At 40.8% G+C, this 25,681-nt stretch overlaps 1 protein-coding gene across 1 annotated transcript; it reads right to left on the bottom strand.

Annotated features, from left to right (window-relative positions):
* Positions 1-5,019: 5,019 nt before the first annotated feature.
* LOC308288594 (mitochondrial inner membrane m-AAA protease component AFG3L1-like) lies at positions 5,020-24,584 on the bottom strand (the record flags this gene model as incomplete). The annotated part of the gene is made up of 17 exons (XM_080730065.1): positions 5,020-5,241; positions 6,150-6,344; positions 6,903-7,103; positions 8,862-8,977; positions 11,541-11,651; positions 11,813-11,938; positions 13,623-13,730; positions 14,113-14,266; positions 15,228-15,365; positions 15,613-15,889; positions 16,477-16,601; positions 17,149-17,223; positions 17,329-17,478; positions 20,645-20,757; positions 20,852-20,917; positions 21,021-21,111; positions 24,462-24,584. 17 exons carry the CDS (start codon positions 24,582-24,584, stop codon positions 5,020-5,022), a joined length of 2,391 nt encoding a protein of 796 aa, XP_080586191.1.
* Positions 24,585-25,681: the final 1,097 nt, after the last annotated feature.

Genomic DNA, 25,681 nt, shown 5'->3' with positions numbered 1-25,681 from the left:
AGGTCCTTTTCACTTAAATGGAGCTCAGTTGGCCTGTTCTTCAGAGACTACTATGTCAGTGGTTCTCAAATATTTTCATGTGAAGGACCCCCAAAATGATATGAATTTGGCCATGGACCCCCATCTCAAAATATCTAGTTCCAGGGACCACCCAGAAGCAAAATTTGAGTTACAAACGTTCGCTTTGAAAATACATATATTCAAAGATTTGCTCAAATTTTCACAACTTTTTCAAAAATAGCAGATCTACAAGCTTGCAGCGCGGCACTCGGTGCCGCGCTGTGAGCTTGTATATCTGCTATTTTTCAATAGTTAAAGCATTCAATAATTCTAGGCCTAAATGGGTTGGTAACTTGCACAGGAAAATTGGGTTGATTTTCAACCCTGATCCTACAGTGTGTCTACTCTCCATCAAACCTTTTCCATTCTTAGAAAAAGAATGTACAGTACGTTAACTTGTTATTGCAATTGCCCTGGAAAAAGATTGCAGTCCTTGCACTGAATTTAATATGGTGCCCTCTGGAATTATTGGCTCACTTGGTATACATGGTCAAAAAGGCTTTAAAAGGTAAACATCACAAGTAGTGAGCTTTAAAGCGGCCATCTTTGCTACTACATAAAAATGACAGAAATATTCTTTCCAGAAAGCTGCCTTTTACAGAACTACGGCAATTGCTGTTGTTAATACAAGTCATCCAAAGTATGTTGTATGTGACTATGTTCCACTCAAATTGACTTTGCTGTAGGTTGAATTTATGGATAAGTCAGGCTCAAAATAGTTGAAGTGGAATTTCGCTATTATTAGTTTAATACATTCTTACAAAAAATGCCAAAACACAACAAAGTGCCAATAAAGTTACAATCCTGCTTTGGTTCTGTTCTGTTTTATTTTTTTATTTTTTATAATGCATTACGAATGCCCTCATAGTGCATTATAAATGTGGGCTTCATAGAAAGTGTTACCGTTGAATTAAATTGCAAACACACTGTACATTGATTTAATGTTTCTCAATTTTCTGAATATACAATATAGCTGATTACTTCTGTTATTTATCTCATTTTGAGCTAATGTAGCTTTACCAAGAATGCCAATAATTCTTGATTATGTACAAAAAAAATCCAATGACACTGGAATGGCAGAAAAATAAAAAAGTGGGGAAGAGCAAAGTTTGTTGTCTTCAAGTGTGACTAATCTTTTAACTTAGATTATTAAAACAAAATGTCCAAATAAACACCACATCTTGGTGACACGGATGGTAAAGGCTCATTCATATTCCAGGGAAAGTGAAGAGCAGTTCACCGCAGTGTAGTTTTCTAATTTCTCACTTAACCTTCACTTCACCCTAGGATGACTCCAGAAAACTACACTGCGGTGAACTGCTCTTCACCTTCTCTGGAGTATGAATGAGCCTTAACATGTTGTTACCATGGTACGATGGTAACACGACAGGACCTGTGACTGGGTCATGACAGCCTTGCCATTCAGGAGAGGGACCTGATGTGACAGGGCCTGACATCCATATACAATTCTACTTCGAAACAGGCTTTTTCTTTTTTACTTTCTCTGGGAATAGGCTAATAATTAGGCCTACATAATAATCACATACTAACAGTTCAGTTTAATGTACAATCTGGTTTATGGAAATTGACTATCTTTTCTGAATTATATAAGCAAAGCAACACAATATCATAATACAACTAGATTTTCATTTTAATTGGGTGTGGTAAGGAATCTAGGTATTGGATAGGGACACTTGCCCCAAAAAGGTTGAGAAACACAGCTTTATACATTCCAGTCTGTAAAACTGAGGTTATTGTCAATCTCAATTTATATGTTATATTTATATGCTGAAACTATGTTTAAAATCAATAACCTCTTTGAAAATGGGTCATACTGTATGTACTACAATGCCTTTTTATTGTGTGAGGAAAAGTGGGTATACCTTCTGTATGTACTGACACCCGTGAATATTTGACACACATAATTCAGGCTGCGAATTCTGCAGGCTTATACAGGTCATAACAAAATGGTGCCGTGTATGAAGATGGTTGCTGCATTCTGTAGGGTTTCTATACAGTTTACCATGTCACAGCTTGTCCGCGTGTAGACGTGAAGCCGTGTGTGTGTACACATTTTTACAATCTATGGGTTGGTTCCCTTGACACATCACTGTGACATCACAGGTGACAGTCGCCCTGAGGCGTCTTACTAGCAATTATACTTTGTTGCTGGTGAGGGTGATAACTGCACCAGAGTCACCTGTTGTAATGAAGGTGGCTGTAGTTGGGCATGAGCATAAGGAAGAGATTGAGAATTTCCGGTGCTGCCTGCATGAGGAGGAGGAATCCAATGAGGCTGGACAGGAGGCACTGGAGAATAATGTTCAGATAAAACTCTCATGGCCTTTGAGCACCCACTTTGGGAACCAATGCCTTGGGCAACTGGCGGCCCGGGGGCCACATGCAGCCCCCACCTTTACTTAATGCGGCCCGCAGGTTAATGCCGGAATACTGATATTATAATTGATTTCAGCCGTTACAATTCCAAACATGACCTGCTTCAATTCCATCAGACTATACTAGTAGCTTAATGACTAGTATTATAGTAGTACTAAAATGTGTTTTTTTTTTTTTTTTTTTTTTTTTGTCCAATGTATTTGTATTTAGGTTCATAAAGTTAACATGAGTATATAACTAAATGCGTTTGAAATGAAATCAAAATGTTACATTTCAGGATTCCAATTCAAAAATAACAAAAAATATTCAGGATTCCAATTCAAAAGAAGCAAAAATAGCCAGCTTGTAGATCTGCTATTTTTGCTTCTTTTGTATGAGATACTAGAATGACAAAGTAGGACTCTGGAGTGAAGGTGGAAATATAGTGGCCCTCGCCATCATCAAAGTTGCCCACCCCTGCCTTGGAGGGTCCATCCTAGCTGTGCACGCACAGTTGAATGTTAGCTTATTATTACGATGACATGCCCAGAATAGGGACACCAGGGTTCATGTGGTTTACTTAAATAACTTTTATCACAATTATAAAAAAAAAAACACTTATCATTGGCACACAGAATGTTTGTTTTATTGTTAAAAGGCTGCTGAACAATGTTTTTTTCTTTTCTTTTCTCCTTCACATCTCAAAACACACAGATAGACAATCACTGGATTGAGAGCCAAAGTGGGCATTTAAAAAGTATGGAGTAAGGATCAGGGTAGTGATACTACTTTAAGCGGCATCAAAGTAACATAAAACACGCAACGATAACTTGGTCTACTCCAAACATGATGGACTCACGCATTACTACATCACATCTGAAATGGTATCATGTCGACGTTTTCCAGTATTATTATAGCTAATGCTATATGATGACCCTTTATTGATCCCCAGAGGGAAATGCAGGTGTCATAGTAGCAACAGCAGTGAGAATGGAATACAAAAGAGGCAGGTAGGAATCAAGAAACAAACCACGGTTAAGAAAAAAAGAATAAAAAAAGAGCTGCTGGTCCTAGATATCTGCACTGGATCTCTTAATGAACGCTTGTGTGAACAACAATGAATATAAATTCACAGTGAATATATGAATGAATAATATTGTATGTAGTCTATCAGCAACAGGTGTATACAGTACGTATGTATATTAAAGGTTGTATAACAGCAATTCTGGTATAAAAAACGAGTTTGTGTTGATAAGAACATGATCAGAGGCAGTTAAAAATAATTGACACTTTGAGGTAGCCTAGTGTGTAGACCTTTTCACACACATTCTAACGGGTCCAATCTTATTTCCTATCAGTAGTTACCAAGCCCAAGCTATTCCCTAGCAATGTAATTGCACTGACAGGGTGTATAATTGTCAGTTACAGTAAAATCCTGTTTATGAGGAATAACTATACTTCCGAGTTATTATGTAATGCCGCCATCTTATGATCTCTGATCTTATTCAGTACCTCACCTCCAATGACAGCTTATGTAACCCTTTATATTTTTGTTCCCTTCTATTGGGTTTTCCATAATTTAATGCAAGTTTGAGACAATATTATGCCAATTATAATGCATATTCTGTACTACATCTGACTGTGAGAGTAGAGGAAGTCAGCCTATGTGCATCAAGCTAAATTCAACACACATCATACTGGTAACTTTAGAAAAACAAGAACAATAACAAGTTAAGATTGAAATCTGTTTCAGGTCTAACACATCGAGATTGTGTGCCAACCAAGAGGGGAGAACCCCCTTGTACTTATAAACAGTTTAAGCTTAAAACAAACAAGTGAATAAAAGCGGTCCGGGTGTGTTCGAGACGTTGGCTATCTTTAAAAAAGCTGGTCAGAGATGTTGGCCTTATTTCATACAACCATCTGAATTTAGCGTAACTGTTTTACATAGAAAACATGTTATTTTACTGTGCAATTTGTTATACTAATATGAGAAGAATAGACCAAGCCTCAGAATGAATTTTAACTCCAATACAAATGATGACGCCATTTCAACATTACTATGACAAACCGGTATGTTGTAGACATTTCATGCCCCGGTACGTTTTTAACGTTTCAAATGAAAATAAACATCTTCCTTATAAGTTCACTAAATGTATTGTACAGTACATCCAATGCCAGTGTCATTGTGTTCTAGGTGTGCCATTTGAATGGAGGAACAGAATGGATCAAGGCACCTCCAGTGAATGTTATAATACTGTAGACAGCTGCCTTCACAAGAACAGGAACTTGGGCTTTAATTACTCCAAATCGCCCTCTAGCCAAACTTATGGAGTCCATTCTAGGCATTCCCATTGGAATATAATTGCTAAGATGAAAAATTGCACATTGTATAATTTAGGTCATTTCAGACGTGCACATTACATCACCCCCTAATGTCCTGCTTCTCCCGGAGAGATGAATGAGGACTTCTTTCATAAACCTGAAACGAGCCACTGACATTCAGTCAGTCCGAGCCAAATGGCCTTTAAAGTCTTTAGCATGAAGGTCCAGTGGCATATTTGGTTTTAGGTTGCAGTGCATCTACAGGTAAAGGGCCCCCTTCCCTTGTTGCTTCTCTGGGTGTTTCCTCTCCCCTCTGTCCTTGTTCCAGTCTTTCAGCCCCTCAGGGAGGGCAATGTCTTCGTCCACGTCTATCCCAATAAATTCCTCGTATGTGGACTTCTCTTCGAAGGGACGAGGCCCAAGCAGCGTCAGCAAGTCACCCTTGTCTAAAAACTCTTTCTCTAGTAGACACTTTCCAACCTGAAATGATAGGTGAAATGATAAATAAAAATGTATTCAAGTTTACAACTATCTGTATGTTTTTTGAGCAGTGGCTTTGTCCGGTCAAAAACCGAGGGGAAAAAAGTGTGTACATCTGGCCTAGATGTGGCCTACATCTTGGCACAAACGGCTCAAAGTTTGTTGCACGCCCAGGGTCCCATTGGCCAAGCTTCGCAGGACGTGCTGTGATTGGCTAGCGGGACCGCTTGATGAAATTAACTCAAAATAGCACCGCTCACTTCACACTAGGTGTGATAGTTTTTAATGCATACCGATTTACTTATTGTGTTTATATAGACGCTCGCTGCCTGGAAGCACTGAGGTGAATTCAAACCATTAGACTCAGATACACCGGAGCACTCCCACCCCTAGTGTAAAATCTTTATATTACATCAGAGTAAGTGATCTACTTCTGGGTCATCACCCGTATGTATCGCTAACGCTAACATACCAAACCACTTGGCCAAGATGTACTACATATGTACTAAATATAGCTTAAGATTTCAAACACCCCTGTCACCTTTGCAAGATGTTGTTTCCAAACCTCTGTATCCAATTGTAATCGTTATTACCCTCATATTTTGCCTCTGTATAAGATAGCCTCAAGTCGACCCGGAAACAGTTAGCCAAATAGCTAATAGTTAGCTCACAACTTTCCACCTTTCTCTTTCACCTCAATCGCAGTAACGTCCGTATACACCACATCATCGCATCACCAAAAAGTTATTTGAAGCAAACCGAAATGGACACTAGATGCGCTGCATCTTTATTGTAGGTCTCTCTTCGCCTGGAGTAAGATACAATGTGCATAAAACGGACATACAGTATTGGGACTTTAACAATTCTTTCTTTCTCCCTACTTCCTGATATCTGTCATCATCTCTCACCTTCTCCACCATGTCCTTCTTGCTAGCGATGAGTTGATGTGTTCGGTGGGAGGCAGCGTCTATGAGCAAGCGGACCTCCTGGTCTATGAGCTGGGCGGTGGGTTCACTGTAGGGCTTCTCTGTCACCATGTCTCCCTGCTGAGGGAGATCGAAGGACATCTGGCCCACAGCCTCACTCATTCCAAACTGCACCACCTGGAAATGGGGGTCAGATTTTTGTTTAGGTGGTGAAAGGAAAGGGAACAGGTACATTTAAATCAGGGAAAAATATATATTAATACAGGGGTCTTCAACAGGGGGTCCGGGGCCCCTAGGGGGTCCTCAGAGTTACTACAGGGGGTCCTCCAAATCTTCCGATCCTTTTTATATTAACAACTTGAACCATATACCATATTGTCCATATTCTGAGAACTGTAGCCAAAAATAGCAGATCTACAAGCTTGTAGATCGGCTATTTTCGGCAAAGAGGTTTGGTGTAGAGGGGAATAAGAGCAGACTAAGTACAGAGTAAAAGGTCAAGTTTATTAGGTAATGATGGCTCAAGTGGTTAAATATCCGAAAACACAAATTGACTTGAATCCAAAATACACTGATGATTGTGCTGTCAAACTATATGGAATCTACGAAAAGGTTGTGTGGGGGTCCCTGCTTCATCTCTCTCTCAACTAAGGGGTCCTTGGCCTGAAAGCGTTGAAGACCCCCGTTTAATCAATAGATCGATTGGGTCTGCCGTTGATCTTGGAAGTGATCTACCTGTGCATAGGCGGACTGGGTGACCTTCCTGAGGTCGTCCTGTGCTCCGGTGGTGACTCGGCCAAAGAAGACCTGCTCGGCCACGCGGCCTCCCAGCATCACACACATCCTGTCCAGCAGCTGCTCCCGGGTGAACAGGTACTGCTCTGAGGGGAGATGCTGAGCGTAGCCCAGACCCCTCCCTCTGGGAATGATGGACACCTGAGGGAGCCAATTGGACAGAGATCAGATGCTGTCCAGGGACAGGGGTCACTCACAAGGGGTAGGAAAGTGGGACTGAGTTACCGGGGCCCAAGGTGGTGGAGGGGCCCTAGTAACTTTAGCTATTGAAAAATAGCAGATCTACAAGCTCACAGCGCGGCACCGAGTGCCGCGCTGCGAGCTTGTAGATCTGCTATTTTTTGAAAAGTTGTGAAAATGTGTGAAAATCTTTGAATATATGTATTTTTTAACGCCAATTTCTTTGACGCCACGCAGATCTGCCCATTATCACACGCTCTTATTGTGAAAGGCCTGCCTGGAATGTGTGTACACACACGGACTGTTGAATGACATCAACGATTACGTCATCTAGTCACATGACATGTGTCATGTGACAGTGTGTCATGGCGGCCGCCAGGCTTGCCTTGCTATTGTTGTTTGGAGCTGTGCTTTGGGTTTAAAAGTCTTATTTGGAGTAAATGAAGTCTCTTTATGGGCCTCTCCATTGACTTAACATGGAGGAGCTTCACTTCGCGTGCACGCCCAACGTGCGTTTTAAACAAATCGCGGACATTACCGATGCGGCCGCGACCGGAGCTACATACTGTAAGTATTAATACATTTACTGTAAATACAGTAAGATTGACGGTGAGCGCTGTCAATGGCGTCGTGTAGTAACCGGTTTTAATGACGGTGAGGATCGTCAAGGGCAGCAGAACAGTTAAGCGAACATTTCGAACTCAAATTTTGCTTCTGGGGGGGTCCCTGGAACTAAATATTTTGAGATAGGGGTCCGTGGCCAAATACATATCATCTTGGGGGTCCTTGACATAGGTTTCTTGCACACATTTTCACGATTTTTCAAAAATAGCAGATTTACAAGCTCACAGCGCGGCACTCGGTGCCGCGCTGTGAGCTTGTATATCTGCTATTTTTCAATAGTTAACATTCATGGGGGGCCCGCAGTGAATCCTTGTACCCAGGGCCCGGAATTTGGTGTGACGCCCCTGATGCCGCCCGTCAATCTAACGACGAAGATGACAGTGAGAGTGTGCAGGAGGAGGTCGGAAAGTGTGTTTGTCAAAATAATTCCTTCATCCCCGACCAATTCTTCTTCTTCTCAAAACGTGTGAGGACAATGTGGACGTACAAAAAGGATCCCACAAACCATCCCACCATATTGCATGTCTTGATGAATAGAACACATAGGACCACAAAGGAAACAAGCCCTTTTTGTGTTATCCTTTTAGCATTATTGTATAACTGTACCTCTGTACTTTTTTGATAACTGTTAAAGGGATATTTCACTTTAAAAAAAAAGATTGGGTCATTTTATCGTCTACTCAGGCTTTTGTGAAAATCCCAGACAGTTTTTAAGTTGCTCGATTCAGTATTTAGATATTTGATATTCATTTAATCAGACGTGAAAAAACAAGCCCCCTCGCTATTAGGAGAGCAGTACGAGTCACCAGAACCAAGGACGGGTGTTTTCAATGAATTCATCATGGTTAAAATGGAGTTTGAAGTCACAATGGAAGGGGTCTGATAAAATGAATCCAAATACTGAATCGAGTAACTTAAAAATTGTCTGGGGCGTTCACAAAAGCCTGCGTAGACGATAACATGACCCGAATTTGTTTGGAAAGTGAATTATCCCTGTAAGGTAAGGTGGGAGAAAAAGAAAAAGACGCATAGACTGCAGAGACAAGAAACAACAGAAGGAAGGAGGTGAAGGAGGAGGAAGGCTGGTCTGGGCACCTTCAGTAAGGGGTCTGCATGCTCTAGGAACCAGCCGACCACAGCATGGCCAGCCTCGTGGTACGCCACAGTGGTCTTCTCTAGAGCCTGCAGTACCTGGGTCTTTTTCTCCAGACCTGCAGGTGTGAAGGATGTGTTAGCAGACGTGACCATGCGTACAGTATGTACGCAATCGGAGACGGAATTGGATGTTGGAGGGAAGGTGGACAGTGATGGGGTCTAAGATTTAACACTCAGATGGCAATCGTCTTTTTTTTTGGCAAGCACACAAGCTAGTTGTTGAGCCATACGTCAAGTCTGCTGAAATGATGTACTGCAGGGTTCCCCAATAGGCGGCCCGCGGGCCATTTGCGGCCCGTGGGGGGCTACTGTCTGGCCCACACCAACCCCAGTAATAATGGTGGTATAAGAGCAGCAACAACACTAGTATATCGTCATTGTCAGCTGGAAATCTCGTATCTCCAAATTTGTACGTTCTTTCGCAAATCAGGCCGTCGCACAAAAGTAGTGAAAACAGCAGATCTACAAGCACACAACGCCTCGCACCGCGTTGTGGGCTGTTTTCACTAGTTTAAATAATTTTAAAAATTATAAATTCAAAATGAACGGTTTTTGACATACAAGATTTTCACCTGACAACGACGATATCTGAACTGTTGCTGGAGTAGCAGGAACGCCGCCGTCGTCCCCTGCAATGTTGTGGCCCTCGGCTTGGTACCATAGACATAATTCGGCCCTTGGGGAAAACTAATTGGGGAACCCTGATGTACTGTATATGACTAAATGGCAGGCTACATTTGGAGCAGTACAGAATACCTCACAGTAAGATATCAAGTATTTATGGATATTGATTGATCATCAATCAACCTCACTCATTAATATAAACAAATGCTTTCACCACTAATCTACTGGATCAGTTGTTCTCAAAGAGGGGTCCAGGGAGTGCAGGGACCCTCGAGGTTCCTTGTGGGCATTCTAAATGGACCCTTAAAGGAGTAGTTCACCCCCAAAATGACTTTTTTTCCTATTGATTACTCATGCCATGGAGAGTAGAGTTCAACAATATTTTTAGTTTTTTTGTCGCATTCCTAAGACAAAAATGTGATAACAATAAATGTACTGTTTCGAAACGGGTCCCCATCCGGAATCAATGGGGGTAAATTTACTCGAATCAAATTTTTGTCTTAGGAATGTGACAAAAACCAAAAAATATTATTGAACTCTACTCTCCATGGCATGAGTAATCAATAGGAAAAAAAAGTCATTTTGGGGGTGAACTACTCCTTTAACGGTACATGTTTGTAACTCGAGAGTATACAAATGGAACCAAATGGACCCTTACTGGTGCATCTTTTTGCCATTTGCATACAATCTAGAGTTATGCAGGTCCTTGAAATTAAGATGTTTGAATACCAGTGGATTAGATTGAAACACATTCCAATAACGTTGTAATAACATTGACATCAAATTTTGTATTCATCATCTATAAAATGTACTAAACTAGTGAAAACAGCGGATCTACAAGCACACAAGTGCTTGTAGATCGGCTATTTTCACTAGTTTTGTGTGACAGTCTTGTATGATGAAGCAGGGCTTTGCTTTACCAAAAGACGTACACATTTGAAACTTGGAGATACGAGGTTTCTGCCCGACAGTAGCCTCAGAAACACAGACTTTTATTTTGGCGATAGGAAGAAAAAGCCCGACAGTAAGGATATTTTAGTGATTATGTTGCGAGGAAAACGTTGAGAAAATAGCCATTTTGGTTAGAACTGACTGAAAATAACTTTGTACTTCAAGTTTAAAATGATACAAAATATTTTTTCAAGTGTCCAAATAAATTCCAAATATTATCAAATGATCTCGCGGCACCCCTGGACTTCCGTCACGGCACCCCAGGGTGCCCCGTCACCCACTTTGAAAACCCTTGCTGTTTATGACTAAATGGCAGGCTACATTTGGAGCAGTACAGAATACCTCACAGTAGGAAATCAAGTATTTATGGATATTGATTGATCACCAACCTCACTCATTAATATAAACAAATGCTTTCACCACTAATCTACTGGATCAGTTGTTCTCAAAGTGGGGTCCAGGGAGTGCAGGGCCCCTCAAGGTTCCTTGTGGGCATTCTAAATGGATCCTTAAAGGAGTAGTTCACCCCCAAAATGACTTTTTTTCCTATTGATTACTCATGCCATGGAGAGTAGAGTTCAACAATATTTTTAGTTTTTTGTCGCATTCCTAAGACAAAAATGTGATAACAATAAATGTACCCCCATTCGTTCCGGATGGGGGCCCGTTTCGAAACGGGTCCCCATCCGGAATCAATGGGGGTAAATTTACTCGAATCAAATTTTTGTCTTAGGAATGTGACAAAAACCAAAAAATATTATTGAACTCTACTCTCCATGGCATGAGTAATCAATAGGAAAAAAAGTCATTTTGGGGGTGAACTACTCCTTTAACGGTACATGTTTGTAACTCGAGAGTATACAAATGGAACCAAATGGACCCTTACTGGTGCATCTTTTTCCCATTTGCATACAATCTAGAGTTATGCAGGTCCTTGAAATGAAGACGTTTGAATACCAGTGGATTAGATTGAAACACATTCCAATAACATCGTAATAACATTGACATCAAATTGTCAGCACGTAAACAAAGTGGTTAACTTACCACCGATGACCCTCTCGATAGCCTGTTCAAAGTGCTTAGTGCTGATACACTGGTTGAGGTGACGCGCTGCTATAAGAGCTGCCTCATTACAAACGTTAGCGATATCAGCTCCTGGGAAACAAAAAGGGACAGATCATCAATGTAAAATAATATATTCCGTTTGGCAAGACAAGACAAAAACTATTTTATGAGCATTCAAGATTAATCCAGGAACTGTGCTATAGGCCTATGTACACGTAACTATGCACATGCAATTATTCCAATGAGCTCACCAGTAAAACCTGGAGTTAGTGCAGCTAACTTTTTAGCCAGAACCTCTTCCTCTATACAGGAGTCGAGCTTGAGAGGTCTTAAGTGCACCTTAAAAATTGATGCCCTGCCCTTTATGTCCGGTGGCCCTGGTGGAAGAGAAAGACACATCATGAATATTAAACATCCCAGACAAATCACTTAAACACTATATACTTTTTTGACTGGGGTCCCCCAATGGTCCTGTATCAACCTTTCTTCCCCCCTCTACACCAACCAATGCATCACACACACCACGTTGTGAGCTTGTAGATCAACTTTTTTTGGAGAATGTTTGTCTATTCATGCTCGGAATAGGGACACTGGGGTTCATGTGGTTAACTTCAACTTTAGAAATCATAAATAAAAGTAAGACATGAGGAAATAGGCAGGAAAATAAAAATAATCTTCTGTACAAAACAAATCAAATTACTTTATTAGGAGAGAAAAGTTAAAAGGCTAAAAAGTGAGCAAAGTCTAATAATAATAATAAGCCAAGACTAACAAGCAGAAAGGGAGATTTGAATTGAGTTAGGCAGGGAAAGCACATCTGACTAGGGGGGACTGCCCATAAGTCCGAAGGTTCATTAGTCCGAAGATTCATTAGTCCGAATTTAGTTAGGGTTACTGAGGTTAGGTTTAGAGTTAGGCATAGTATTCTTAACAAATTCGGACTAATGAACCTTCGGACTAATGAACCTTCGGATCACACTCTTCAAACGTACCTGGGGTGACAGGGCTTTTTCAGTTGCAGCCCCCACCCTCTGGAACTCACTCCCACCCTTGCCGAACTCACTCCCACCCTTGCCGTGTTCAAAGCCTCCCTCAAAAGAGTTCCAGAGGGTGGGGGCTGCAACTGAAAAAGCCCTGTCACCCCAGGTACGTTTGAAGAGTGTGATGTCTGTTCATTCTGTAGCAACAGTAAAGGACAGGGTCCTCCCCTCCACCGTGCGTCATATAGTTGGAGGAGAGACTGAGCAGGCACGGACAGACCATGTCACTCACAAAGATCAAAATAATGCACTTCAAACACCCCCTAAATACAATTATAAATGATGAAGAGTTGGAAACCAGTGCTGAATCTACTATACGCATAAGTGAAAATGATAGATAGGCCGCAAAGAGTTGAGGTTTAATAATTGGTCTTTTGATTGATTGATTAGAACAATTAGTCCCATATTTGAATGAAATCTAACAAAAGCCTCTTTCCTTGAATATGAGTCTGTCCGTGTATTGTATTATCACATTTCAATTTTAAATGCTGGTTGTAATAATTATGGCTGCAGCTACATTATTAATTATGGTCTGTGTGAACAAAATATATAACATTGATGAACCTATCAGGGCTGTATTAACCATTGGGCAGGTGGGGCCGTTACCAGGGGCCCTTGGCTCTCAGGGGTCCTTGGCTCTCAGGGGCCCTTGGGGGAACTGGACCGCATGGTCATTGACAATTTACTGAAATTAAATGTATACATTAATTAAAAATCAAATGTACGGGCCCCTCCTCTGTTGTCTACAGGTGTTTTTTTGGCCAACAGATGATCATGAAATCCGAGCTGGGTAGTGCGCGTCGGGAGGGAGGGGGGTTATGGTGGAGGGTTGGGGGGGGGGCCCTAAAAAACTATAGGTCAGGGGCCCTTGCGGGGGTTAATCCGTCCCTGGAACCTATGCTACATTAGCTGCAGACAGACAGACAGACAGACAGACAGACAGACGCATACAGGGCCTAATACTGTACTCCTGTTCACAGTTCACAATAGAGGAATACTGCAGAACAGGACAGTTGTGTACCTATGTAGATATGTCGGTCAAAGCGCCCAGGCCTCATCAGTGCTGGGTCCAGAATGTCAGGTCGGTTGGTGCCGGCCAAGACAACCACATTAGCGTTGGGTTTGAACCCTGCAAAGAAAAGAGTGTCACCAACCGTGGTCTCGACTCTCGGGTATAATGTTAGGCAGAGAGAATATCACAATATGTTTCACCAAATACCTCAATATCGATATTTTGATGATAAAATGGTATTGTGATAATAGTATATTCGTTATGATCACTATTTCTGTCCATTTCTAACATGAGGATTAAGCAATTGAAACCACAAAAAGACAACACTGACTTATGCCACATCACGATATTAGAATATCTCTCTCTCTATATATATATACATATATATGATCACAATATCAATATAATATTGATATATTTCCCAGTCATGTTAGGAAGGGACATACATTAGTATATTATTATTGAATGTGTCAAAGGGTGATTCATATCATAACCTTACCATCCATTTCCACTAGCAGCTGGTTGAGCGTGTTGTCCTGCTCACTCTGGTCCCCAACGTTGCCCTTGCCTCGCTTCCTTCCCACAGCATCAATCTCATCAATGAACAGGATGCAGGGGGCATTCTTTCTGGCCATGGCAAATGTATCCCTTATCTTAAATAGGGCACAGGGAAAAGAAATCAATTGGCAATCCTGCCTTGCAGGAGACTTACAGAAGTTTTGTCCAAGCCTTTTGGTAATACTTTTTAGATCTGGCATCACAATAGAGCACCGAAGTCTGACGTAATTTACGCATCCTACCTGGGTCCCGTTTTTGAGCGGTGCATGAATGCTCCAAAATTTGACAGAGTGTGTATGTGTGTGTGTATGTATGTATGTATGTATGTATGCCTTTCTGTCTGATATGAGTATGGTATGTATGAGTATGTTAAAACCAGCTACAGCCACCCAGCGGTGCTGTTGAGCTGCCTGCGCCCACACACACACTATATGTCCGTAACATTTAACCAAGAGTGTATGTGCTGTTGAGAAGCCTGCACCGCTCACTTCACACAGGTGTGATTTCTCCCTCTAATCCTGGATCCCCATAGACGTGTTTAATATCACGTCATATAAGAACTGTGTTCCAAAAATAAACAAATGAGCGCGGCCGTTTGATTTTTCATTTGGATATGAAGCATCAACTGATGGCGGGAAAACGCTAACGTTACCGCCACCGAATTAATTTAATTTTCACCAGAAACAGACTGTATCAAATATGAGTGATCGTAAACGATACAGAGCAACCTCCCTGACAGTGCTGGGACAATTTGTTTATTTTTGGACTATAATTCTTATGAGACGCTTCTGATGACCCAATGTTATTCTCCACGGAGAAATAACTTCCATGACCCAGGGGATGAAAGAGTGACGTCAGGACTTTGTTGCTCTATTGAACTATCAGAACCAGTATTATAGCACGGATGGGTTACCAAAACTCATCTCAAGGCTTGTTCTTTTCATGAATTAACTCAGTCACAGTACAAATGCTCACAATGTAAAAAAAAAACAAGGTTCATGCTCATGAATGAACTCGTCCAATAATTTGGAGGTACTCAGTACTCCAAATACTGACCCTGGCTGCGCCCACGCCAACAAACATCTCCTGAAACTCTGAGCCACTGACGGTGATGAAGGGGACGTCAGCTTCTCCTGCTGTCGCCTTAGCCAGTAATGTCTTCCCGGTCCCTGGTGGGCCTGACAGGACTGCACCCTGACATCATGGAAATGTGTTACTTTAAGATCCTGAGCAAAGAGCATCTGCATGTCCTCGCAAAGGTCGTTTAATGCCAGCTTTGGTCAGCATTAATCAACTTTAGCACAGATCTGAGTGTGTACAGATGCCCTTTTCTCAGTGAACCGAGTATTATCAAATTCCAGGATGTCAGAGAAGCATCGAACACAGTGCATTTAAGAAAAGCTTTTGTGACATACAATACATGTAAATTATATACACATACCTTAGGAATCTTGGCTCCCAGGTCATGGTACTGGTGAGGGTTTTTCAGGAAGTTAATAAATTCTAGGATCTCCAATTTGGCTTCCTCACAGCCTGCAACATCCTTGAAGCGCACACTGCCATTGTCCTTGATTATCCTGGCTTTGGATTCACTCATGCTGAAGGGATTCACCCGACTCTTGCCTCCACCACCTCCTCCTGACATTGGTCCTTGTCGCATGGCAAAAAGCAGAAAGCCTAACAGTAGCAGAGTTGGGAGAACAGTGGATAGAAATGTCCTGTAAAGAATCACAGATGTTTCATTAGACTGACACTACATTTCCCCTGAGCATGACAGCTAACTCACTTCAGAATTACTGTTCTATCTTAGGCCCCGTTCAGACGACATGTGAGCGCTCTGTAGAGAAAACGGCGAGGCCCCATTTTTTATCCAGCGTTTATATGAAGCCGCATCGGCATGAAATGATGTAGTGTCCATTTAATTTTGCTAGGTGGTGGTGATGCAATTCAATTCAAAGGAGCTTTATTGGCATGAGAAAACATACGTTTACAAAGCAAGTTTCAAAACATAATAAAAACAGTTGAAAATGGGGAACTTATCCTATACAGTTGGAGGGGGTACAGCGTTGTGTAAACAGAGCTATGTCACATTGTATCGTTATGTACAGTATAGGGTATGAAGCTTTTTGGAAGAAATATCAACATTTCACCCAAAATTCCGGTTTTAATCCGCTCCGTTTTCAACCCCCGAAAATGCAGTTGTCGTCTGAACGGAAGGCATATCTGACTTTTCATTTTGCGGAATTCTCGTTGCAACGTCGCCGTGTAAAAGACCCCTTAGATTCAATCACCCTCCCTCACTCACCCATCCATCTGGCTGCTGTAGAAGACGGGTATTCTCTGGGTGGGGTCCAAACCCAACTCCTGTTGAGCCATTTCCAGTTTATGCTCAAAGGTGTTCACACTACCAATGTTGAACCACAAGTAATTCTGAAATACAGAAAATAACATCTTATTTGTTTTGTTCATTTAAATACAAGCTTTGTGACTTAAACAATATTGAGAATGAGTTCCACTTTATGGTCTACTGCCCCTTGTATCATAGCTACGGAAACACATATTTAATAGATGTATAAACCTAGATTTTATACGGTTAAGTGGCGCAAAGAGACTAGGTTCGATTTTTGAACATAAGATATTCGCACTTGCAGAATATTTTATTTAGAGAAAGCATGCAACAAATAAACAAAGAAAACATATGTGATTTATAATTATTTTGAAGCACTTTCTTTATTTTTTGTGCAGTTTCTGTCTCCAGGAAGTGAATGTGGTATTGTTTATTTATGTTTTAGTGTCTTATAATCCTGTAAGGGATGGGTCTTTTGCATTCATTCATTCACAAGTCGTGCTACTCATACGCTGAGTTGGCGGAGCCTGAGATCGAACCCATGACCTTGTGGTCGAAAGGCATGATGTGTGGACACATTTATGATGCAATCATAACAAAAAAAACATTATTTCTTGCTTTATTGCTTACCACTTGTGATGAATCCGCATCTTGGGAAGGAATCACTTTGACATACTGTTTGTTGACCACCTCCAAGTGATCCACCTATGCACAGAGCACAACATAATGTACAGGTCATGACCCGTTTCAAAAACAAAGTAAGGAATTACAGGTAGAGGAAACACAAATGTTTTTTTTTGTTTCTCTCACCAGTCCTTTGCCCATGTAGTTATGGACATAGTCGTTCCAGGTGATCTCTACTCCTGTTTCCCGCAGGTAGAGGTACAGAAAGGCTGTAGCCATGCCTCCTGCACCACAGGCAATATTACGTATGGTTTTTTCATCCCACGGAAAATCATCCTGAAAAGGAGATAGATGACAGTTATAGACAGGGTTCCCACACATTTTTACCAATTAATTTCCCAAACTTTTCCAAAGCTTTTCCAGAATATTTAACCCAATTTCCAGGACTATATAACAATAATTCAGCTCAATAACAGGTCGCTCCTATGCGAAATGCCCAAAGACAGGTAGTGTATGCCAGTGGTTCTCAACCTTTTCAGGCCGTGACCCCCGAAATAATCATATTTTAACTGGGGACCCGGCACCCTGACGAGCACTAAGAGTTGAGGAATTTTGTATAAAACGGTTCTATTGTGAAAATAGAACTATTTTCACAATGTTCGCCTCCTGCTTACTTAATATATGACAGTTTTGGCCAGTCCTGTCGAATATTCAATACTTTGAGGTCGAATAATTCGAATACAAAAAAATCACTATTCGTGAAAGCCCTAGTGTGTGTGTGTGTGTGTGTGTGTGTGTGTGTGTGTGTGTGTGCGTGCGTGTGCGTGTGTGTGTGCGCGCACACGCGCGAGTGAGAGAGAGAGAGTGCGTGCACTTGAGCCCATTTTATTTATTTATTTTACCGGCCAGGATTGTCCGGAGGGAATTATATTTTCCGCTATCTGTAATTCTTTTAAATGGCCAAAACCATTTTAGTTGCCTAACCCGACTTTTGGACTATAATACATGGGGGGAGACTGACCAGACCACACTTCCTCTTATATAAATGGTTTTGTAAATATCTTTCCTGTCATTTGGATTGCATGAAAGATCGACCAATCACGGCAGCTACTGTGTGTGTCTTGTCTTCACCATTAAAGGAGTAGTTCACCCCCAAAATGACTTTTTTTTCTATTGATTAGTCACGCCATGGAGAGTAGAGTTCAATAATATTTTTAGTTTTTTGTCACATTCCTAAGACAAAAATGTGATAACAATAAATTTACCCCCATTCGTTCCGGATGGGGACCCGTTTCGAAACGGGTCCCCATCCGGAATCAATGGGGGTAAATTTACTCGAATCAATTTGTCTTAAGGCCACTTTTAACCGCACAGATTCGGCGACGATTCGGCGGCGGAAGGCGGCGGAAAGCGTCTGTTGCCGAACGGGAGCTCATCGTCAGGTTTTCGGCAGCGGGTCGGGAACCTTATCGACCGAAAACTGGAAAACTGGACTTGCTCAGTTTTGTTCAGTCGCCCCTCGCCGTCGGTAAGATTGAGGGAGTTGTAGAATAGTTTACTACTGCTCCAAAACCAAGCCAAAACAAGCCAGAGACATTTTCCCGTCGCATATTTTTACTAAATACCATATTCTCAATCTCAACTCTCAATTCCTATTCCAATCGGATCCAAAGCAAAGCTAGTAGTAGGCTAGTAATAGTCCATCAAGTGACCGTGTTGTTGTTTTCTTTTTTTTCCTCCTCTGCACGGAGAACAGAGCTGCCTCCGGCCGGGTTAGGGTTGCCAGATTCTGTGAGTGAAATACGCGACCAGGTCTATGAAAATAAGCCCAAAAGCGCGACCAGTTTCACCTCTGAACTCTATTACATTAGTTATTTTATAAAATAATGTTGAAAGCAAGGCCAAATAAGCAACTACACTTCAGAAACAAGCCCAAACAAAAGCAACCCACATCTAGCAACATTATAGGAAAACAGGATCAACGTTGCTTATAAGGAGCAGACCTGGCACCACTGCCATACAGTAACTACAGTCGGCGTCGTCTGAAAAAAATAAAATAAAAAATAAGTGCTTAGTTTTTTGCAGTTCTTTGCAGTCTGTGTACAGTCAGAAGGAGTCTCCTGTAGGCTGTTTGGTGTGTAGACACCTTTAGGAATGTGACAAAAAACATTATGAGTTGCTACAACTCTACTCTCCATGGCATGACTAATCAATAGAAAAAAAGTCATTTTGGGGGTGAACTACTCCTTTAACATCAGAGGAAATGGAAAGATCAGATTGAATATTGACAAATGCTGGGGAAATCTATGTGTCGTGCAGAAGGTAATATTGGAAAGGTGCTTTTCACACATTACATCAGAGTTCATGTCAAGAAATAGCCTCGGATTGGAACATTTTGAAAAGATTTGAAGGACAAATCTTTGTATCAAGTGGACCAAAGGCACCCGACAGGCATTAATATATCCGAGTTGTCACATTGGCTGGAATAAGGGAGAAACATTAGGGAGAAATTTGGACCATAGCTGGTTAGTTTTTCATATTTTCATAATGGTTCAGATGGTGCCAAATGTAATCTATAAAATACCAGCAAGATCTACTTGACTGAAACTAAATGTGTAGTTTATAGCCACAATTACACAGCTTTGTTAATTGGTTAATGAAGGCATTCCGTGTTCTATTACTTTCTAATAGCAGACGCTGTTCTAAATTACAGGCCGATGTTCTTCCTCTGTTTACACTTTCTGTAAGTGGAAGTTTTGTGTCAAATGATTCCCTCTTCAGCGTGAAGCAGGATCAACACCCTGTCAGGTGTACATTCAAACCAAAGACCGGTGGTGGAAAAATTGCTCACATTTTATATAAATTTAGGATCAATACTGCAATGTTGAAATACTCTGTTACAAGTAAAAGTACGAAATTCTAAATGTACTTGAAAAAAAGTACAAAAGTGTTGGCATAAAAATGAGTAAACAACAAAACAATGAGTAAAAGTACTCATTATGCAGAATGTCCCATTTCAAGTTTTCACATGTATAAAATCTTTTGAAAATAGTTGATCTACAAGCACACAATGCGTCGCATCACGTCCCATTGTGAGCTTGTAGATGGCCAAAATGTATGTCGGGTTGAAGTGGTTAATGTATATTGTTGCACTGCTCTCTCTCTCTCTCTCTCTCTCTGCCCTCTGCCTGTTTCAGAGGATTAAACTAATTAAAACATGTATTTTCGGGGGAAAACCCCTGTTTTGCAATGTAACTACTGTACTTTTTTGTTCATTTTTTATTAATATCACGTAGATGTTTTATCTTTTGGTACTTTAAATAGCAATAATGAGGCTATCATCTGTCTTTTTTCGTCCCACCTAGTAACAGAGCGACATGGGGTGGGACTTGACAAAGGGTGAATTTCTCATGATACAACTCACTGACTTTGCAGAGGCAAACACAATAATGAAAGCAATTGTTAAAAAAAAACATCTGGCAACAAGTTGTCAGGTCTACACCTTAAATCGTGTCCACCAGTCTGACTCTTCCTCATTTCCTCCTCTTCCTCTTCGGTCTTCTTCTTTATTTGCACCACTACCTTTCTGATGTTCTGGCTCTTTCGTGTTTTCATCTATACAATAACAACACAGAAAGAAATTACTATTTAGCTAATAGGGGATAATGAATACTGCCTGTAGAATGTATTGCTGTTGATGAAGGCTCACCTTTATCTTCAATTGATTTGTTGATGCTGGGTCGCTCTTCACTCTTTGGAAAAAACCTCTCAAATCCTATGGACATTCATTGACACAAGAAAGGACAATTGAAACAATACGGCATGAATGTTTAAAGTGCAATATGCAGTGCGGTGTAAGTGCATATGATATGCATTACCTTTTGGTGGTTTGCTGGAACTAAGTAATCGAGCAAGTGTGAAATTGCATTTATTTATTCCTGTCAGCTTCCTCTGGATTAAGGCAGAGTTCTGAAATAGAGAGATGGTAAATTAAGTAGCATATCTTGCTATCTATTTTGTTCCAAAAATGTTCACTCTGAATTTGGGTCTTGCCTAACCCATATACGCAGCTCAGACTCATTGGCAAACGAAAGGTCGCTGCCTGACATGAAGACATCTAGCACACTTGCACACACTATCACACCTTCTGTATCACAAGCTCTTGTTGCCCCCCCCCCCTGTATTGAACATACTGTACAGAACTAAAGAAACCCTTGCAACCATCTTCACTATTTACTGTGAATACCTACCAGGAGGGAAGAAGTAAATGTAAATGAAACAAAGAACAGCAGAAACAACAGAAACAAAACCTTGTCTTCTATCATAGGCCTATACTTAACTTAACAATTCTCTCTCTTCCACAATATTATTGTAACATGCAACTTATTCTACAGAATACACAAGTGTGAGGCAGATGACTTTGCAACATGCTTTGCCACGGTAAACCAAATCAGGTTAGCCTGAGCTCCACCAAAGAGGACATCTCTTTCTGCACTGTATCAGATGCTGTATGTCTACCAGCTACCAGAATCACATCCTTTGGTTCTATTGATGCAAACTGTCTGTGCCTACAAGAACTAACCCAACAGGTTTGGCAAGCAACCAAAGACTCAAATTTCAACTTTCTTGGGAAAAAGGTGTAGCTTTCATAAAAGTAAACCATGCCACCCATGTTGTCAACCTCTGCATGCTGTATAGAGTTCTTTATCCTTATCTTTTCCTTCATATTTGAGGAAAATATTGTGTGTAAATATTTCTTAATACTGTTATTATTCAGTACAATGCACCAATCTCACCAAGACAAATTCCTTAAATGTGCAAACATGTCTGCCAATAAAATAATTCTGATTCTGATTCCTTTTGTGCTGCTAATACTACCAGTAAGATGCCCTAAGGGCGAGAAGCGACCTCGCCCTAAAGGGCGAGGTCACACACATAGGCACGTGCACGCATCTGCCTGGGTGACAGCAGAATGCTGAGCGAGTGCTGGCGCTTTGGCATGGGATTAACTTTGACCAAAAAAATGCACAGACCACAAGTTGTTTAAGTTGGACAAAATGTGGCCATGTTCTCCCAAATATGGAGATGATTGACGTCTGACATCATAGATGTTTGACATCAAAGACCACATGAGACTGACACAATATGTCCATATATGGGCATTCCCAGATATGGGCTAGGTCCATATATGGGCATGCAGATATGGTCTTAATATTGATGACATCAGGGCTCTCCATATATGGGCATAAAAGGGATTGAATTAATGTTGTTGCCCTAACAGGGCATCAACTGTGAATGCCCATATATGGACTTAATATTTAAGTTTTTGGACCGGGTAGGCCTTAAAATGTATGCTAATTAGTAAGGCCAGACGGGGCATCGAGCCGGCCCAGTTAGGGCCAGGACTTAATTCTCGGGCCCGTTGAGAACGCTGAGCTGGTCAAGTCATCGTTGTGATGTCAGAACAGGTCAGCTATATCCTTCTCCATTTTGCCCTTGATGAATTTCAGCTTTGACCTTTCAACCCAAAAGAGAATCATCTCTTCAAGGGATTCCCACCAAGTTTCATGAACATCCGGCCCCAAGTTATTTTGCAAAGACTGAAAGATAAACAAACTGAAAACATAAACTCTGTCCAACTCTGTTGATGGAGGAGATAATGCTTACAGAGAATAACACTTAAATAAAATATTAAAAGACAAATAAGGTCATGTGTGTAACGGTTTTGGCACACCTTGATATTTTACATAATATAATGATTAAGATAGAACCATTATAATATATATATATTTTAAATATATTGTGGGTGCTTTTAGGCCTACAGTAGAGACAGGAAATAGGGAGAGGAGTGACATGCAGCAAAGGTCATCATTTCAGGACGCAAATGTGTTGTGTCCCCGATTATAACCATTATTGAGATTTTTCTGCAAAACTAAAACAAGTTTACAAAAATATGTGTGCAATCTGAAGTAAGAATAGTGTAGTTATTACTACTTCATATATATAGGCTATTGTATAAGTGTTTTAAACATTTTGCACCCAACACAAAAGAAATAGAGAAAAAAAGACAGAGAGAGAGAAAGAAAGAAAGAGAGAAGAAAAGTCAACACAGCTGTGCACTGTGTGGCAGCCTAAAAATAGTTAGAGGCTATACATTTGAGAGATTGTACAACGATTCAGCTCATGGAAACAAATGACCAATGATAGTACATTTAACATACATCTAAACTTATCAAAAATATATTTTAACTGATTTGTTGTCATTAAAAGCTAGATTAAATATAAAGTGAGTCATATTATTAGGTGTTTATACCATGGTCCATGCTTTGTCAGTTGACCATGTTATGTAAGCAGAGTTTGCTGACTGACAGAGATATATTCCATACTGATGTTCAATAAAAATGAGTTTTAATCCCGCTTGTGCCAGAAGTTCACTGTATTCCTCAATGAGAGTATAGTGGCGCCGTTGCAGCAGGTGAAAGCCAGTATTAACAAGGAAATACAATGACAGATCAGGCACTGACGTGATTAAAATACATCTTTATTGAACAATGGGGAATATTACGGAACACATGCAAGGGTCCCGATGCGACGGGTAATATCCGTGACTTTTGGGTAGGCCTAAACACTTTATAGCCTATTTTGAATTTGTACATGTAGCTTATGTTGAGGTAGGAGGACCGTTAAACATGAACATCCAATGGAAATTGTGAAGAAGGCTGACAGAGATACACACATAAAATACATTCTGTCTTGTCAACTATATAGGCCTACCCTACATAACCACTTACCACATTTGTAATAGAGCTGCACAATATGTCGTTATTATCGTATCGTTATTATCGAGGTATGACCATGCGGCATGCCCATGCCCCCCCCCCCCCCCCTCCCCTCCGTTGTTTCCATGCTGGAGTCAAGTGCTGGTGACAGACACACCCCCTCAGATAAAATCTCATTAAATTACCGAAAATGACCCAAACTGGCCTCTGTGATTATACAATTTCCCCGACTCTATGCTCAACGAAAGCGTGTGTGACAAATAGGCTATGAAAGAAGAATACACGACTGTTTTATTGCCTCTCCTTTACGTAACGTGGTAGAACATTGTGTACAGTAGCCTATGTACTTTCCCTGCACTTGCTGCATGCATGTGAGGAACATCATTGCCATTGTGGGTCTTAACTCTTAATGCAACATAATTTAAAATGCATATTTGAAAGAAGTTGTACCAAACGTGACATGTTGCATTCACAACTTTTTGGAAAATAATCAATGTCAATTATGTAACAGAAGAACAAAGCAATGAATGACCGTCCTACCGATGACAGAGCTCCGCTGTGGCGACTCTGGCCAGAAGTTGCTGCTTTTGTGGAGAATTCTCTTCCCAGCGCCAGCACTCGGTTCCGAAAGGGCACGACGGTCACTGAAAGAAGCCCCATCATGAGACCGATCTTCAGCCTTTCGGAGGCTGCTGCAGCCGCATGGAAGCACTCTGCAAAAGCGGTATTGGAGCGCTGCTGGGTGCTATTGACTCCAATAGCCTACTGCCCCAGATCTCGGCCAACTCGCGAGAATAGACAAGGCGTTAACTGTATCGGTACACAATGTACACCACTGGTTCCCATTCCCAAACAGTTGTTCGGGAACCATTTGTGGGTCGCAGAGAGATTTGTATGGGGTGATTGGGGTCCCTTCGTTTTTTGTTTCCTACATTTAGTTTTTTGATTATTGTTATTCAAATTATTATATATATTATTATAGGCCTCATATATAGATATTTTTTCATTAATTAAAAACAAAATACAATGTTTTTTCTTTCTCAGTAATTTTATGAAGAAATCAAAGAAAATTGTAAGAAATTCATGCATTAGAACACTTTTTTTTTTACGATTTGTTTTTGGGCTTTTATGCCTTACTGGAATAATTGGATAGGACAGTTACAGTAGTAGACTGACAGAATTTCTCTTTTGGGTCACAGGCTAAAAGGTTTGTTTGGGAATCACTGATGTACACTAGGTGGCATATATGCCATGCTGCTGAGATGTAGAGCAGTTCTCAAGTCCGGGACCCCCAGTGGGGTGACTGGGGTCCTTAGGTTTCAGGGGGTCCCCTGCAAATAGCATCAACATATGTACGCCAGTATAGTATGTAATGCCCCCCACAGTTTACTGTACATATTTTTTCTTTATTACTTTTTTTTGCATATTATTATATGTCTTTAAATGTTTTGATAAATTGAATACACAGGACCAAACAATCCATAGTGCTTTCTTGGGCTTTTTATTTTATTTTATTATTATTATTTTAGCATCCTTTTGTATGGAACTGTACCTGGAACTGCTTTAAAAAAAAAAAAACGTTAATAAAGTATTCAATCAACCAATTCCCTATTTTATACATCGCCTATTCACGAATCGCAACACATTGTGAACCTGTAGATTGCTTAGTTGTGAAAAACCTTAAACATTGTGGAATAATTCGGAATAATTTTAACAACACAAACGTTATCTTATGTGGGCCCCTGGTACATCTTTCCAGA

This window comes from Nannobrachium achirus, assembly GCF_963921795.1.
Source record: "Nannobrachium achirus genome assembly, chromosome: 7".
Lineage (NCBI taxonomy): Eukaryota > Metazoa > Chordata > Actinopteri > Myctophiformes > Myctophidae > Nannobrachium > Nannobrachium achirus.
The sequence above is the reverse complement of the archived record's forward strand: the minus strand, read 5'-3'. Positions and strand labels throughout refer to the sequence as shown.